This window comes from Lottia gigantea (genome assembly GCF_000327385.1).
Source record: "Lottia gigantea unplaced genomic scaffold LOTGIsca_1, whole genome shotgun sequence".
In the NCBI taxonomy this organism is placed as follows: Eukaryota; Metazoa; Mollusca; class Gastropoda; family Lottiidae; genus Lottia; species Lottia gigantea.
Window position 1 is genome coordinate 3,217,432 of NW_008706746.1, and position 15,880 is coordinate 3,233,311.

Genomic DNA, 15,880 nt, shown 5'->3' on the forward strand with positions numbered 1-15,880 from the left:
TAGAGAAATGCTCAAGTTGAAGCAGGATTAAAAGGTTTTGATATGACAAAGTATATTCCATCAATGTATGAAACTGATAATTCAACACCAGATATAGACAATATTAATAATAAAACAGTTGATAGTTCTACTGATTCTGATAGTTTAATTGACCTATTTCTCTCTGGTAATTATATGTGTATATGTTTTCAGTAGTAAATGATCATGTTTGGTATTATAAAGGTATTTAAAAGATGTTTTTCTTTCTCTGTGTAACTCCAGGAATCAAGTAATCAAATTGAAGTAATGCATAATTTGAGTTCTGTACAAGAATACTAAAAACTCAACAAGGAGAAAAGCAATAGTTCAAAACATGGCAGCTGCCATTTCAAATGTAATTAAAAGTGACTAATAGCTCGGATAGGAAGATAAATTTGCTCCCTTAAATCTCCTGTATGAACCATTCTTTCATGTTGCAATGAAAAAATTGATTGATGAAGAAGTATCTTATCATTTTTTTTAGGCATTGAAGACAAGGAAGAATCTCATGAACAGAAATTGAATAGAAAGGCTTCTGTGAACAAATCTAAATCCTCAGCTGATCGAAGTAAATATGATAGGAATAAGCCAGGACCTAGTAAACCCTATGAGAAACAAAGAAAAACCCAGCCTAGGAGTAAATTAAGAAAAAGATCAAGTAATATTGATGAACCTGTAACAGAATCCTTTAGTTCTGTTGGTGATGTTTTGGGTAAGTTTGTACATTGTAATGAATAGAATGACATAGAAATCAGAGTTAGCTGTTCAAGCCTTTCCAAAGTCTTTGATGACAACTTTTCTCTTGTCACAAGCAACCCTGTTTATGGGAAATACAGAAACTTGTCCGGTGAGATTTTCACTGAGTTGCATTTAGCAATAACTCTTTTTAAAAGGATTTTGTCTTACATTTCTTGGTTTTGTTTCCAGGTCAGTGTAGTGTTCTGCATGTTCATAAAAATGTAAAGGTTATTGGTGCCAGTCGTGCTGAAGATCACATGACCAGATGTGCATTGCAGGAAGTTTATGAACTTCATCAGAATTCACAAATCCCTGCCATACAATGTGATCCACTTTCTGAGGTAAGACATGAAGTATCTTTATCTTGTCATTAAAGACTTGTTGTTCTTGTCAATTAGGTGGCACAATTTATACGTAAAATTTTTCATCAATTAGCAAACATATTCTCTGTTAGATAAGGCTTTGTTACCATTGGTGATTAGTTCCGTGATACATGACTTATTATTGTCTTTAATGTTCTACAGTCCTCCAGTGATGAAGAAATATTACCCTCAAAGAAAAAAGGTGGTAGAAAGCCTGGTGAGACTAAAGTCCATAATACACCTAAAATAATCAAACATGAATCAACTCGTATATTAATAGGCCAAACACCTTCAGCAATTAGACAGTAAGTTACCGGTTTCCAATTGTAGACAAAAATATACAAGTCTGGAGGTTGAGGGATTACAAAATGTTTATTTGAAAAGATAAACACATTTTGTTACATAAAAGGGAGCTATTTGATCAAACATTTATCAGCATATTGTCAGATTAGGAATTATTGTATTGGAAGAAGGAGGACAAGTTACTGACTATTGCCAGAAGATCTTCCAGTAAGTAGAAGACCGATCTCAAACTATTTTTTTTTTCTGTGGTTATATCTCTTTTTATACACCCACACGCACGTCAGTCCGTCCGTCCACAATTGGCTTGTGAACATGATAGAGACTACAGTTCTTATCTGATTTTAATGAAATTTGGTGTGATCATTTATATTGATAAGATCTTGGTCTTTTGACTTAGCAAAAAAGCGTCAAAATTTTGACTACTATAGATACTTGATACACTTAAAATTTACCAGGAAAGTGGGTGTATCTTGTTCTATTGTTTCAGTAAAGAATTTGAAAAGTTGGCAGAATTTAAAGAGAAGGAATTAATCAAACTGGCAGAGGAAATAGTAGAGATGAATTCTGAGGACAGATTAGAATTACTGAAAGCTTTCTATATCAAGTTACATCCTCAACTAGCAAACATCATAAACAGTTCTCTTGCTATTATACCTATTGATACACAGCTTACTGTATCTGCTAAAAAAGGTATTCTTTTCAGACATGAATTTGGTCAAATTTTTTAAATTAATTTTCCCCCAAATTATGCTTTTGAGTTAGAGTTGTCACTGATAATAGAACAGTATTTATCTTAGAGAATATATAGGTAACATACTTTTTGTCATAGGGGAAGGATTAAAATGTTTGTTTAAGGTATACTACCTCTTGGCATGACAACAAATTAGAATTTTTGAACTTGGTTAAATAAGTCAATTCATCAGCGGACCTACCTTGCGTCACAACTATATAACAGATTCTGTCTTATAATTTTGAAACATGTTTAGAAGCGTATTTCAATAATTATTTAATTGATAAATCATGTTATATAGAGATTTTATTCTTAAGTCATGGCACCTGATGAATATATGTATTTGTTGACCAAGTTAAAGACTTACTATGTCTATTCTAAGGTTATCATTTTAAAGAACACACAGAGTAACTGAATGTCAGCTATCAATTCTGAAAAGTGATAAGGGTAATTCTAATTGCTTCTAAATAAATTCTTATTTCAATTTCAGAGAAACTCATCAAAACACCAATTAGTAAAACTACAAGGAGAAAAGAAGCTAAAGGAGTCTCATTTTTAAATCAAAGTTTTTCAGATTCTGAGAGTCCTTCTAGTATAAATCTCAGAAAAAGACAGAACTCTACAGAATCTACAGAAAGTAGTTTGGAAGTAGGTCGAAAACCATCTCCATTAGCCAAAAGACGTGAGCTTCAAGGAAAGCTTATGAACCTAAGATGTAATAATCGTTCAAGAAAAACCATAGATGCGTTATGTACAAGATCTTTATATCTCCGATCAGAAAGTATCAAAGGATCAACTGCAACCGAAGAATCAATCAATATGATTGGACCAACTGAAGAATCAACCAATATGATTGGACCAACTAAAGAATCAACCAATATGATTGGATCAACTGAAGAATCAACCAATATGATTGGACCAACTGAAGAATCAACCAATATGATTGGACCAATTGAAGAATCAACTAATATGATTGGACCAACTGAAGAATCAACCAATATGATTGGACCAACTGAAGAATCAACCAATATGATTGGACCAACTGAAATATCTTCTTGTATAATTCGTCCAAGATGGCTAGGTGATGAAGGTATCATGTATGATAATATGGTTGTCATTCCAAAAGGGAACTTTTCCAAGATGTCACATAAAATATCTGTGAATCTCAATTGTGAAGTCTCATCTCGATCCAATATTGGTGAAAATACACAAAATCTATTAAATGAAATGATAGAAAATGTTGAAGCTGTGAGGGAAGCTAAGTATGAAAGTGTGAAATCGGTTCAAATGACAAATGTCTCAAATCAAAGTGCTGAAAAAATATCAGGTGCTGTGGATAAAAGTATATGCATGAAAATAGTTAAAAATGGAAATATCCAGTCTAAAAGTGACGAATCAAACTATAAATCCATTCTGGATGATTTCTTTACAGAGGATCAAGTTAGTTCAAAAATATCTAACAAGAAATCTCCAGTTAAAAGTACAACTTCAGCAAAATTAATACGAAAGAAACGATCAACTGATGATCTGTTTGTTGACTGGGATGACTTGACCTCATGTTCAGAATCAACAGCTTCTTCTCAAATAGACAATAAATCAGATCTTTTGGATCATTCTACTCTTCAAGATGAGGAGGTGGACTGTTTCAGTGATTCCAAAAAATGGAAGAAAAGATCAAGAGTTAAGCTCAGTGTTTCTAAAACTGTGGATAAATTATTACAACAATCAGATGATGATTATGAACAATTATTTCGTAGGGGAAAAATGAAAAAGAAAAAAAGTTCAGTGCAATCTTCACCATTGTTTGATCATGAAGATATTAGCGAAAACTTTTCAGCTAGTTTATTTTCATGATTTTTCTATATTTCTATATGTCTTTCCTATATATGAAAGAGCCTCAAGAAAAGACGAGCCATCTGTTTAATTTTTGTAACGCAGATTGTTCTTGACACACATTGATTTCAAGACAGTGAGCTATGAACACTATTATTGGTTAGTTTAGCTAAAAAATTCCTTTTGAGACTATGGTACTATTGGTCAAATGGATGGCAAACCTGTCACTAATTTTATGATGGTTTTATTTCAAGTTATCTTACTAGTCAGACAGTGAAACAGACTGGTTTTAAATTTATTTTTGTTTACTAATTAAATTGTTAAATTTATTTGATGTTTGAATTTAATGCGTTAAAGATGCTGTTTTCTACTGTTTTATATTTCTTCATGTACTGTTTTTAATAGAAATGTTTGAACTTTTATTGATTTATAGAGAAGATTTCCTTTTAAAGTTCATGTTAAAGGTGTAGAGATTTTCTAAAAATTATGTGTATCGGGGACAGCATAGCATCTTTTTGAACCATTTCAATTTTCAATCAGACGTCTGTGGTTCTTGCAATTCCAATAAATGTTTGATGATATCACTAATTGCAAATTTCAAAATATGCTTTAAAACATGAGGCCCTTTGGTGACATCATCAAACGCTTAGTTTAAGTGGAATCGAAAATGTCTGATCAAAAATTGGAATGGTTCAAATTTGGTGTCAATACGCATATAAAATTAGAAAACGTCTTTACCATCCCTTTAATGAGGTCCAAGTTTAATTTCGAACAGTGATATAAAAAAAAGTTTATACATTATTAACAAAACATACAGACATTCTATTAGTATATAAAATAAATGTTTATCTCAGAATACTAATGACATTGACTAAGTACTAGTTTCTATATTTTTTAATATAGTACAAATAATATACCAATAATTAACCTAGATTTAACAAAGTAACTGGAATTTTTTGTATATATATAAAATGTGAACGTATATTGTAGTCAACTGCTCTACACTCGAGCACAGTTCTTTGGACAGACAGACAGGCTTTCATATTTTTGCTTGTAAAAATCGTAAAGGCTTGGGTCGTCACTTTCTTTCTTCTAAATTCATTCTCCAGTTGATCCAATCCTTGAGTAAGTTTAATATTATATTAATATTTCAAAATATATCAAATATCAACACATACTCTTATTTTAATTCTATCTATAGAGCTAAACAAAGATTTATTTTAACTCACTGCCAGTGGGATGTATAGATTTGTTTTGTAGTCATCTTTTTCATATTATTTTGTTTAAAAATATATATCAAAAATACTTTTCTTTCTTGAAATGTTTTTCTCATTTTACAAATAATCTCAAAATGAAAAAGTTACTTTATTTGACATTAGCCGTGTAGATTCGATCACTACAGAGTTCAGTCCTACCAGGATTCTCAGAAATATTTTAGTAGTCCTGCTTATACTACACTAAGTTAATAATAGAATTCAGATTTAGAGCTCAAAGGTCCACAAAGATTAATCTGATCAATCTATGATTAAATAAGCAATAGTGTAGTTAGTCTAATACTAATTAGATCAATACTAATCAGACTTCAATTTACAAGTCGCATCTTACCTACGATAACAAATTTAACTGAATGAGTCTTGTTATGTCAATAAGGTTACCGCTCAATATTTACAGACAACCGTTCAAAATGCAGTGGTTCAACTACCGTAGGGACGAGTTTAACCATGTTCACGGAGCTCCACCCGTCCAGGGCACCTACCCCCAGAAGAAAATGTAGGATGGCATACGTTAAAAAGAAATTTTCCGTGGGAGGGGCACCCACTTATCTAGATGATCCACTGTCAAAATGAACAGGTAACCACGCAATATCTATACCAAAAACGATTTATGAAAATTATGATAACTGACAACCGAAAAGAACTGAATTTCGGCTCTAAAAGATCTTTTAATATAGTTCATTGTTCAATATTGTAGACAGTTCTTATATTAATCAGAATGACACATTACATATATTCATTACAGGACTCATTTTATCATTTCGATGAATTAAGTTTTACAACAAAGCGACAGTTTCACACATTAAAATTAATTCATTTAATCTTTATTTAATAAAAAAAAAAAACATAACAATAAGGAATGAGAGACATGATGGTTTTTGGTATAAATGAATGTATTTGAATCAGAGACGTAATACAGACACCCTTTCTTAGCAAATTAAGAATTTGATTGATCACTTAAAAGGAGATATTCAAATGAATTTAAACCTTATCACGAAATACTATCTCTTAATATCTTTGTTTCCTTTGAGCATTTGGACTTCTTTCATCTTTTGGACTCATTTCAGGTCTGGGACTAGATTTGACCTCAGTTTGTCGTGGTGGTGATATTGCCTTCATTTCAATATTACTGACACATGTCTGGAATGAAACAATACTATTAGGTACATGTATATATCAATAATAATGTTATATTATGATACTTCCCTTTGATTTAATCATTACCGTCCTAGTCAATGCAACAACATCTGTAAATATAGATAACGGTCACAGCTATTATTTGGTTATTTTCATTCCACATGAATCCGGCGAAGACTCTGTTTGTGGTCTCACATATTCCAACATATTGATTGTAATTGCACTCCACAATTATGATAGTATTGACTTCCAAACGAACCAAGAAACCATTTTGTCACTCTGCAATTGGATTGCCAGTTCGACCACGTTGAACGAAACAAGGAAATATTTACCAGTAAATTGGTACTCATAAAATATGGTTTGTCACCTCCATTATTCATTTCACAGTCTTCACAGAAGCACATAAATATAGTATCCAGACAGATCTAAAATAAATTAAACCTTAAATAATAAATTACCCGGGAAACTACCTTTCAGGTGCTTAGATATCAAGTAAATGCGCACATAAATGACGCCATTTTATGAAATTAAGATACAGGAATGTTTCATAGAATATTATGCCAAGTTAAGTGAAGTGAATGCGTGAGGTGAAAAAACGACCCGAATCTGAGGATGTGGCGTTGGTATATTGGCGGTATGGAATGACATCGGAAATCCCAGATGATGGTTGTGGCAACGTGCATCAACCGACCAGCTATAGCAAAGCAATGAAAGTTCTGACCGGCTATCATTATTCACAGATTGCTATCACTGACAACCATAAAATAACCCACAGAAAGTTGATCTTGATCGTATGTACTTACTTCATATACCAACATAAAACAATGGGCAATTAGAAAAGCTATAGCTCCTCCAATGGTTAATGGTACCCATGTATAAGTTATGTCTTGATGGAACTGAAAAAAAGCAAATACAAGATTATAAATATGGCTTCTCATAAATTAAATCGGCCATTATGAAAACATTCTCCATTCTTCCAAATAAGTTAGGGATCCTGATACAATGTTTTTTTTCTTGTATCACAGTTGTCGGAAAATCCTTTAGTGGTATATATCCAGTAGACAGTTAACTTTAGAAAGAATCATCAAGGTTAACATTGTGTTATAATACATATCTTATCTATAATTACCTGTATTATCACACTACCGACCATCACAACAATAGCTACACATCCTATTTTATTCAGAAATAACAGGAAAGTTCCAACAGAATTAATAGCTAATACACGTAATGCATTATTTATTATAACAATTAAACCTTTCCTAGCTCCCTCACAAAAACTAGTTCCATGGATCGCTGAAATAAAAAAAAAAGATGTAAATAAGTAGTGCGTATAATAGCAGTCGGTAGCGACCACCATCAGCAAGGTAGGCCTATGTAGGGGAAAATAACTTTCAATTATCATCCAAACGTATGAACAAGGCGATCTCACTGAAGTATTCTGTAGCTTTATTGTTGCATAAAAGGATAGCACGATGTACCACCTAAAAGAATCAATCTATATAAATTTTACATTGAAACTGCAAAGTAATGTTACGCTCTGATACAAATTGTTTACGCTTTGGGGACGAATTATTTCCCGTTTTGATCAGGCCTTGTTACGCTTTAAATCACGCTTTGATGAGCTTTATTAAGCTTTGATGCGGTTATGACGCTTTAAATCACGCTCTGATACGATTATCAAGCTCTGTTATTCATTGTTAAGCTCTGTTACGCATTGGAAAATTTCGAAATGGCCGATTTCATGCCGCTTTTGATCAAGTGGTGACAGACCGTGAAAACTGGGGTCCCCGCTTTGTGAATAAAGCTCTGTTAAGCTTTCCTACGCTTTGAGTCAAGCTTTGCTGAACTTTGTTACGCTTTGTTAAGCTTTGATACGTTCTCGGCGCTTTAATCAATTCGTGACAGAGCGCCCAAAATTTTTAAACAGTTTAACATTTTTTGGCGCTCTTGCCGAATACCCAGCTTTGCTCAAAGCTTTCCAACGATCTATTACGACCCTGGCGCTTTAGTCGAGCTTTGTTACGCTTTGGTACCGCTTTGTACGCCGCTTTAAAGCGCCGTTGGTGTGAACTGAGCATTAGCATGAACACCATCTGAAAGCAGAAGTCAATTATAGCGAGTAACTATAAAACGGAGAATTGTGAGTTAGTTTCATTTTTAAGAAAGCCGTCTCAAGTGTTATATGACATTTTATTTTAATGATATTTTTACATAACATATAGTCGTTTCGGATAGCTTGTAACACTAACCAATTTGGATGTAGGCATTTCTATTGAGAAACCGTAGAAACTTTTCAAAACAAACCAAGCAACAATGTAACATTCTTAGTAGAAACTGGGCAAATTTGTTGGTCGCTCCTTTCAACCTTTAAAATAAATATTTTAAAATTGGATACATGCATCATCAATATATGCGTATTCACTCATGCATATCAAACTAACAAAAGACAATAAAGACAATAAAATCTAACGATGGATGTTTTCCATTAACGGTAATGGAAAATGCCTGTAACTTATTCTTTCTTCTTATTTTGACAATTGCATTTGCTGTTTTTTAGACAAACGTATTCAAAAAAGAACGTTATGAATAACCGCACCACAAAAAACATCTAATAAAATTGGCAAACACAGAAAACTGTCACATAGAAGAAAGGAGTAGTTTTTCTGTTGTGGTAGGTAACGCAATCCAAACATAAAATTATGTAGTTGAGCTTGTGTTGATGCGCCTGTAACTGTGAAAATTCCTCTCATTGCACACTTCATGTTGTTACCAATTATTGCTTCATGTGCTGATGGGAACTAGGTAGCGTTATGCAATGAGCAATGGAATTTGTCTTAACATTGGCATCTATCCTTTTTTTTTCTTTTTTCTTTCACAAGCTTTAATGTACCGAAAGACTATAGATGTTTTATCAGCCCTATGAAATTATAATGAAAGAATACATTTTCTTGTATTATCAGGTATTACAAGACCTCGTAAGTTCGAAATATCACCATCTAGAGCTCTTCATAAACACCAGACAAGTTATGTCTGTTATTCCCCAGCCTAAAGTCCATGTTATGTATTGATGTTTACCTTTGTTGTATCGTCATGAGAATCAATCTAGCAAAGCGTACCACGGCTATAAGAAAGGAGCCAAGTGCTACTGAACCCATATGGTATCTAATAAGATTACATGTTGCTCTTCCAATAGGCCAACCAAGCTTTGATTTTTTTCTACAAAAACAATGTTAAGATGTTTTAGATGTTTCTGTCAACATATTCGAAATTAACCTTTAGAGGTTTCTGTTAACAAATACAAAAGAATAATGGACACACATACTTAAGATCAAATACGACATGTTTTTGAATTTTTTGACTTTGTAAAAATACTTTTGACTTTGTGAAAATACTTTTGACTTTTGAAAAATTAGTTAGTAAATTCTTATGCATGATAATGTTTCATGGAATCGAAACCTGTGCCACGCTAGTTTGACACATTTGTTCGTACGTTCCCTACCACCGACATCAAAGGATAAATTAAACTTGTTTGAGACTGTGTGAATGCGCAGACGTTGGGGTTTAATAATCATTCAACCCCAAAGCAGGCGAGGTCAGCTAGACACTCCCAACCGATTTTAATATGTTTCAAAAAGTGAATGGTTCAAATTACCTGCAAGGGAACTGGGATACGCAGTCAAAGATTAATGGCCACTAGCCTCGGGATAATTACTGTGAACTATAGGTACCAAGACATGGGAAAAATGATTTCAGCATCATATCGAAGTTTGTTTTTATGGAGGACTATTTTTTTGGTCGAAATTTTCAGGAAAGAAGGGAAGACAGTTTGATATTTAAATAAACAAAGTATATGTAATGCTCGGTGATTTATCTAGCTAAAAATGCCATGGAATAACTTCTGTTCCATCATCATGTTGGCAGCTATATCACTTCCGGTGTGAATTTCTGATATTTGAAATATGCACAAACATAAAAAGTGAACGGTTTCAGTTCAATGACTGTTTTGGAATTACTTAAATACCTTGAAAAATACCAGACAGCTACTGCTCCTGCTATGACCAAATCTTGACAAGCTACGATAAAGGCTGATATCCATAATACACCAAACAGATGATACCAGCGTAAATACTGAAACAACGATAATATCATTAACCAAGTTGAAAGTTGAAAATTAATAACGTTATATTGTGTACTATGTTAATGGATTGATAAAGCTTTTTTTTAACTGGAGGACATGAAGAGATAGGCTTTCATCTTTTTATTACAAAGGACTACAGTGATGTGCTAATATTTGTTCCGTAAATTCTTTCATGTTCAATAATTGGAGGTTTGTTAGCAAACCTTTCGGCTGGTTTAAAACCGGATTTGTACATATCCTATTCTTAATTTTTTTCCTTCCCCCATAATATCATGATAATGTATCTGGATCTCATTATTGCCTTCGACAGTTATCAACCAAAATCCCTTTATGCATGCATGGTCAACACACATATAAAACTACGTATGGTTCTTAAATGGATATAAAACACACGAACGTAGTTCACAACCATTTTGAATCTCTTCCTCGACTTATTTTGATAAAGGCTTTAATATTTCAACTAAGCCTTCAAAACACAACCAAAGCCATTTCCAAACCTTTAAAATATTACAGCCTTTTTTAAAAATTCGACTTATTAAGTCAAAAAAGGGATTCAAAATGGTTATGAACTACGTTCGTGTGAATTATTTCCATGAAAGAACCACGTAGTTTCGTATGAGTCAACACAGTGGGAGCAAAGAGATTCTGGAGAAAGTTTTTCAATCGAATGTTTCCATTATTTCCCCATTTCAGATACATGATTTGTAGCATTTCTTAAATAAGTTACCATATTTCGGTATGATGTGCTGCAACATAATGATGTAAATGGCAAAACGCACAAAAATCCGTTTTCAATCCCATCATTTTGGCATTCCAATGTTCCATTAAAATGACGGCCGTCAAAACTGAAAAAATATTTACCCTCATCATGTCTTCTAGTTCATATTTTACATAACCTGATGATTTTACCACTGGGATTTCTGAAAAATAAATAGTTTATAATGATTTTCTGTTAATCGGAAGTTTATTATTAAGAATCAATTCAGCGTTAAGATGTTTTCACCAAGTTACGTATGAATCAACTAGGATTATTCTATATTATAAGGTAGAAATAATTAAATAACTACTGTTTTCCCTTAAAACGGTTTTGGACGAAGTGGCGACAAAAATATTTTGTAGGGTGTAAGAATGCATCAATAGATCACTCACTAGAAGATTCCAAATAAAAGGTTAAAGCTAGCAAGACTCCTAGAGCTGCTATTAATATCATCAATGTCTGAAATTATAAAATACTAGATCAAAATTGCAGATAAGAAAGGCAGATTTAATTCGTTTTACACAATCATATGTTGAACGCTGGTGATTCAGGGTATGTCGCCAGATGGATCTGTCGCAGTATTTACGGATCACAATCATTTAACAACAGCCTTCTAGAAACGTCTAGGATCTTTCGATGTTTCAATAGATTTTAATGTTTACTTTATGATTAGATTGATTAAATGAAATTACCCAAACTGGTTGTATTAGAAGAAGTGGCATTCTACCAATTGCACTACCAGCTTCTTTAAATAGCCGAACTACCTAAAACAGAAACATTTTGTTAATTTGTCCAATTTGAGAGGGTGGTTAATTATTCTCAAGTATTTAATGTATGTGCATTTGTCTATCCAGAAAGATGTGGAAAAGAGACAGATAACTGATGGACAAGGTCGTTCGTACTTCTACCGAAAAACTTCTTACTGATATTTCGCATGATCAATTCTCTCTAACTAACTTACTAATTTGATTCTTTTTCTCATAACTAGTAACACTAGTAAAACTACAACCTATAAACAAAATTAATATCGTTAAAACAGTAGACGAAAACCCTCAAAACTCTAGTCTTATTTGAAGGATATCACGAAGAAGGGAACTTATCGTGCCAATAACACCAACCACAATATCGCACTTGAACCACGGAAATATTCGACTTCCGACTTGCTGTTTCATATCTACTGTATACAGAGTTAGAGCGTGAAGAAGGGATTGGTTGCTGTTGAAGTGATGCTGATCATAGTGTCACAGGGTTCATGGATATTTGACTTAAAGAGGTACGACCAAAATCTATCAATTTCCTAATTCAAACTATAACTAAGTCATTAACCGCCGGCCAAATATACCAAAAAAGGGTAAAGTAGAAAAAAAACCTACTGCCACTCCTGAAGCTACTAAAGAATAAATCAACCATGTTCGAACAACATCTGCTTGTTCTGGAGTCTGATAAGTTGGATCTGTTGATTTATACAGCTTATCAGATAAATACCATTTATACCTACATACAAACAACAGTCCATCGTATAAATGTAAATGAATGTCGTTTTACGTTTTTGGTTCATTTACATGTTCATAAATATAGAGATCCATTTATCAGTTCAAACAACAATGATAAAAGAAATAGAGCTACTCAATAGAATGCTGGGGAATCTTTGAATAAGTCAGCATTAAATCAGATTAAATAAATTCTAAAAAAGGTATATACATGCTTCATAACATGCCTTAATATTATTTAGTTTCAATCAGAAAGTCTTGTAAAACGAGATTACACGCAATAACTGGCTTAATAGAAGCCAAAATCGATCATGTACAAGAAAAATGCGTTTTGAACCTAAAACGATAGCTTGCCAGGCAAGGTAATATACGCCCACTGGCAGCTTTGATTTTGAACATAAATATTTAGCAGTACAGTAACAATTACCAGTATGATATATTCAACCTTCAGACATACACTTCTTTTGAACTTTTTGAGGCGATACTAAATAATAACACCAAGTTTCATCAAAATCTGCCAAGAATTGGACCTTTTAGAGTGTTTACAGACAAACCTTGAACACATTTTTAAGAACAAGGGCAATAACTCATACTTAATATTTTTCGATTTTTTCTGATTTTCGATAGGGTTCATCCTTGGGTGATTACATACACTCACACCAAGTTTCGTCAAAATCCATCAATAATTGTGCTACAAATTGAACGCATTTTCAATAACAAGGGCAATAATTCATATTAAATATTTTTCGATTTTATTGATTTTCTATAGGTTCATCCTTGGGTGATAATAAACAATTTCAGCAAGTTTTGTCAAAATCAGTAAAGAATTGTGACTTGTAGAGTGTTAACGAGCTAAAAATCGAACGCGTTTTAAAGAACAAGGGCAATAATTCATATTAAATATTTTTCGATTTTATTGATTTTCAATAGGGTTCATCCTTGGGTGATAATAAACAATTTCAGCAAGTTTCGACAAAATCTGTAAAGAATTGTGACTTGTAAAATGTTAACGAGCTAAAAATCGAACGCGTTTTAAAGAACAAAGGCAATAATTCATAATAAATATTTTTCGATTTTATTGCTTTTCAATAGGGTTCATCCTTGGGTGATAATAAACAATTTCAGCAAGTTTCGTCAAAATCCTTAAAGAATTGTGACGTGTAGAGTGTTAACAAGCAATTGTGGGCGGACGGGCGGACCGACGGACACGGGTGACGGCAATATACGCCCCACATTTTACGTGGGCGTATAAAAATCAAAAGAATCTGTAAAAAATTGTCGCCTGTTGATTGAGCACAGGGTTGCACAATATAGCTAATAGAGTGAAACGTCAAGTCAGACACGATATTTCGGTGAAAAATTATCCGATCATCGCGAAAATCGATAGGGATCATCTTCATAATGACATTGACATACAAAATAAAAATCAAAAGAATCTGTAAACAATTGTAGCCTGTAGAGTGATCACGAGTTGCACAATATAGCTAATAGAGAAAAACTTCAAGTCAGACACGATATTTCGGTGAAAATTATCCGATCATCACGAAAATCAATAGGGATCATCTTCATAATGACATTGTCACACAAAATAAAAATCAAAAGAATCTGTAAAAAATTGTAGCCTGTAGAGTGAGCACGAGTTGCACAATATAGCTAATAGAGAAAAACGTCAAGTCAGACACGATATTTCGGTGAAAAATTATCCGATAATCACGAAAATCAATAGGGATCATTTTCATAACAACATTGACATACAAAATAAAAATCAAAAGAATCCATAAAGAACGGTAGCCTGTAGAGTGAGCACGAGCCAAATGTGAACGGATGGACGGACCGACGGGGTGATTACAATATACGCCCATCTTACATGTGGGCGTATAAAAAAATTCAACCAGTAACCATGCATTGATCCAAATTGAATTCTTTAAACGACAAAGCAATCCATACCACTGGTTTATTTCTGTGAGCACTAGCAGGAATTAGTTGATATAAGCACACAAGACTATTTAAAGGTATCTAATATATTGGACGTCTTGATTTCCTATGTTATAAGAATGAAGGATCAATATTGATTACCAAATAAACTTACCAACAAAAGCCAGCGGCGCCTGTTACCAGGATAGACATGAAAATTACTATCATCCACACAACAACGCCAGTAAATAACTTCAACATTACAATCATCAATATAGCAGTAGCTGTAATAACAAGCGGTTGCCAAGCATGATATGTCCACTATCCCAATAAATTTACGGTCTATCATGGGCTAGTTCTCTGTACAAATTTAGTGTATGGTTCTTAGATTCATACTTATTCAACATCTCGGTATTTATGGAATCATGCTCAGATAAGAAACCACCAAAATCATGTTAATAAAACGCAACAACATTCTGACAAACGTTATAATTTTAATTTCACAGGCCACTTTTTATACTTGATAATATAGAAATATTTTCAGTATGATTGTTGAATTCTTGCCCGTATTCGCAATTGTTTAAGATCTTGTATACATTTATGCATAAATCCAAGGGAAATGACAAAATCTGTGTCTTCTATCGCGTTCTCAAGCCCTTTCCCATGGAACTATCGGTTTATCAACAATGTACAGTTACTAACCTAAAGCAATTAACGACATATACAGAATTTCTACCCAACTCACCATCACATCAGATATAATAGTCTGGAAATGAAATATTAGGAATTATTGGGGTAGAAACACATATCCCTTATAAAAGTACACACAGTACATACTATAGATTATTTTATTTACCAATGTAGTTCTGATCACTACTCTAAAACAACCCTGATTGTCTCCTACCTCTAATACGAATAAGTAAAAACTCATATTCACTGTCTTATTTGTACAGTTTGAACGCATAGCTCTAAAAATGAATACCTTAGCTATGTCACCAGACATCTTGTGAGTAACTGATGAGGCTGCTGTTGCAGCTGTTTCAAAAATAATTTTTGGTATGCATCTATTCAACAAACTCATGCTGAAAATATAGGATATTCAGTACACACCTATTCAAACTCATACTAAAAATATAGAATATTCTGTACATATCTATTCAAAACTCATATTGGAGAAAAAGAA

General features: G+C 33.1%; 2 protein-coding genes across 2 annotated transcripts; one reads left to right on the forward strand and one right to left on the reverse strand.

The window, feature by feature from the left end:
- Positions 1-2,853: 2,853 nt before the first annotated feature.
- On the forward strand, positions 2,854-3,237 carry LOTGIDRAFT_102212 (hypothetical protein; the record flags this gene model as incomplete). Its single annotated transcript, XM_009045556.1, has 1 exon — positions 2,854-3,237. A coding segment is annotated over one exon (384 nt), but the record flags the coding sequence as incomplete, so codon positions are not given.
- A 3,349-nt stretch (positions 3,238-6,586) lies between these two features.
- Positions 6,587-15,451, reverse strand: LOTGIDRAFT_102496 (hypothetical protein; the record flags this gene model as incomplete). The annotated part of the gene is made up of 13 exons (XM_009045557.1): positions 6,587-6,820; positions 7,199-7,291; positions 7,525-7,691; positions 8,648-8,763; positions 9,474-9,614; positions 10,420-10,526; positions 10,943-10,982; positions 11,682-11,752; positions 11,986-12,057; positions 12,255-12,302; positions 12,667-12,787; positions 14,873-14,981; positions 15,400-15,451. Coding segments are annotated over 13 exons (1,371 nt in total), but the record flags the coding sequence as incomplete, so codon positions are not given.
- Positions 15,452-15,880: the final 429 nt, after the last annotated feature.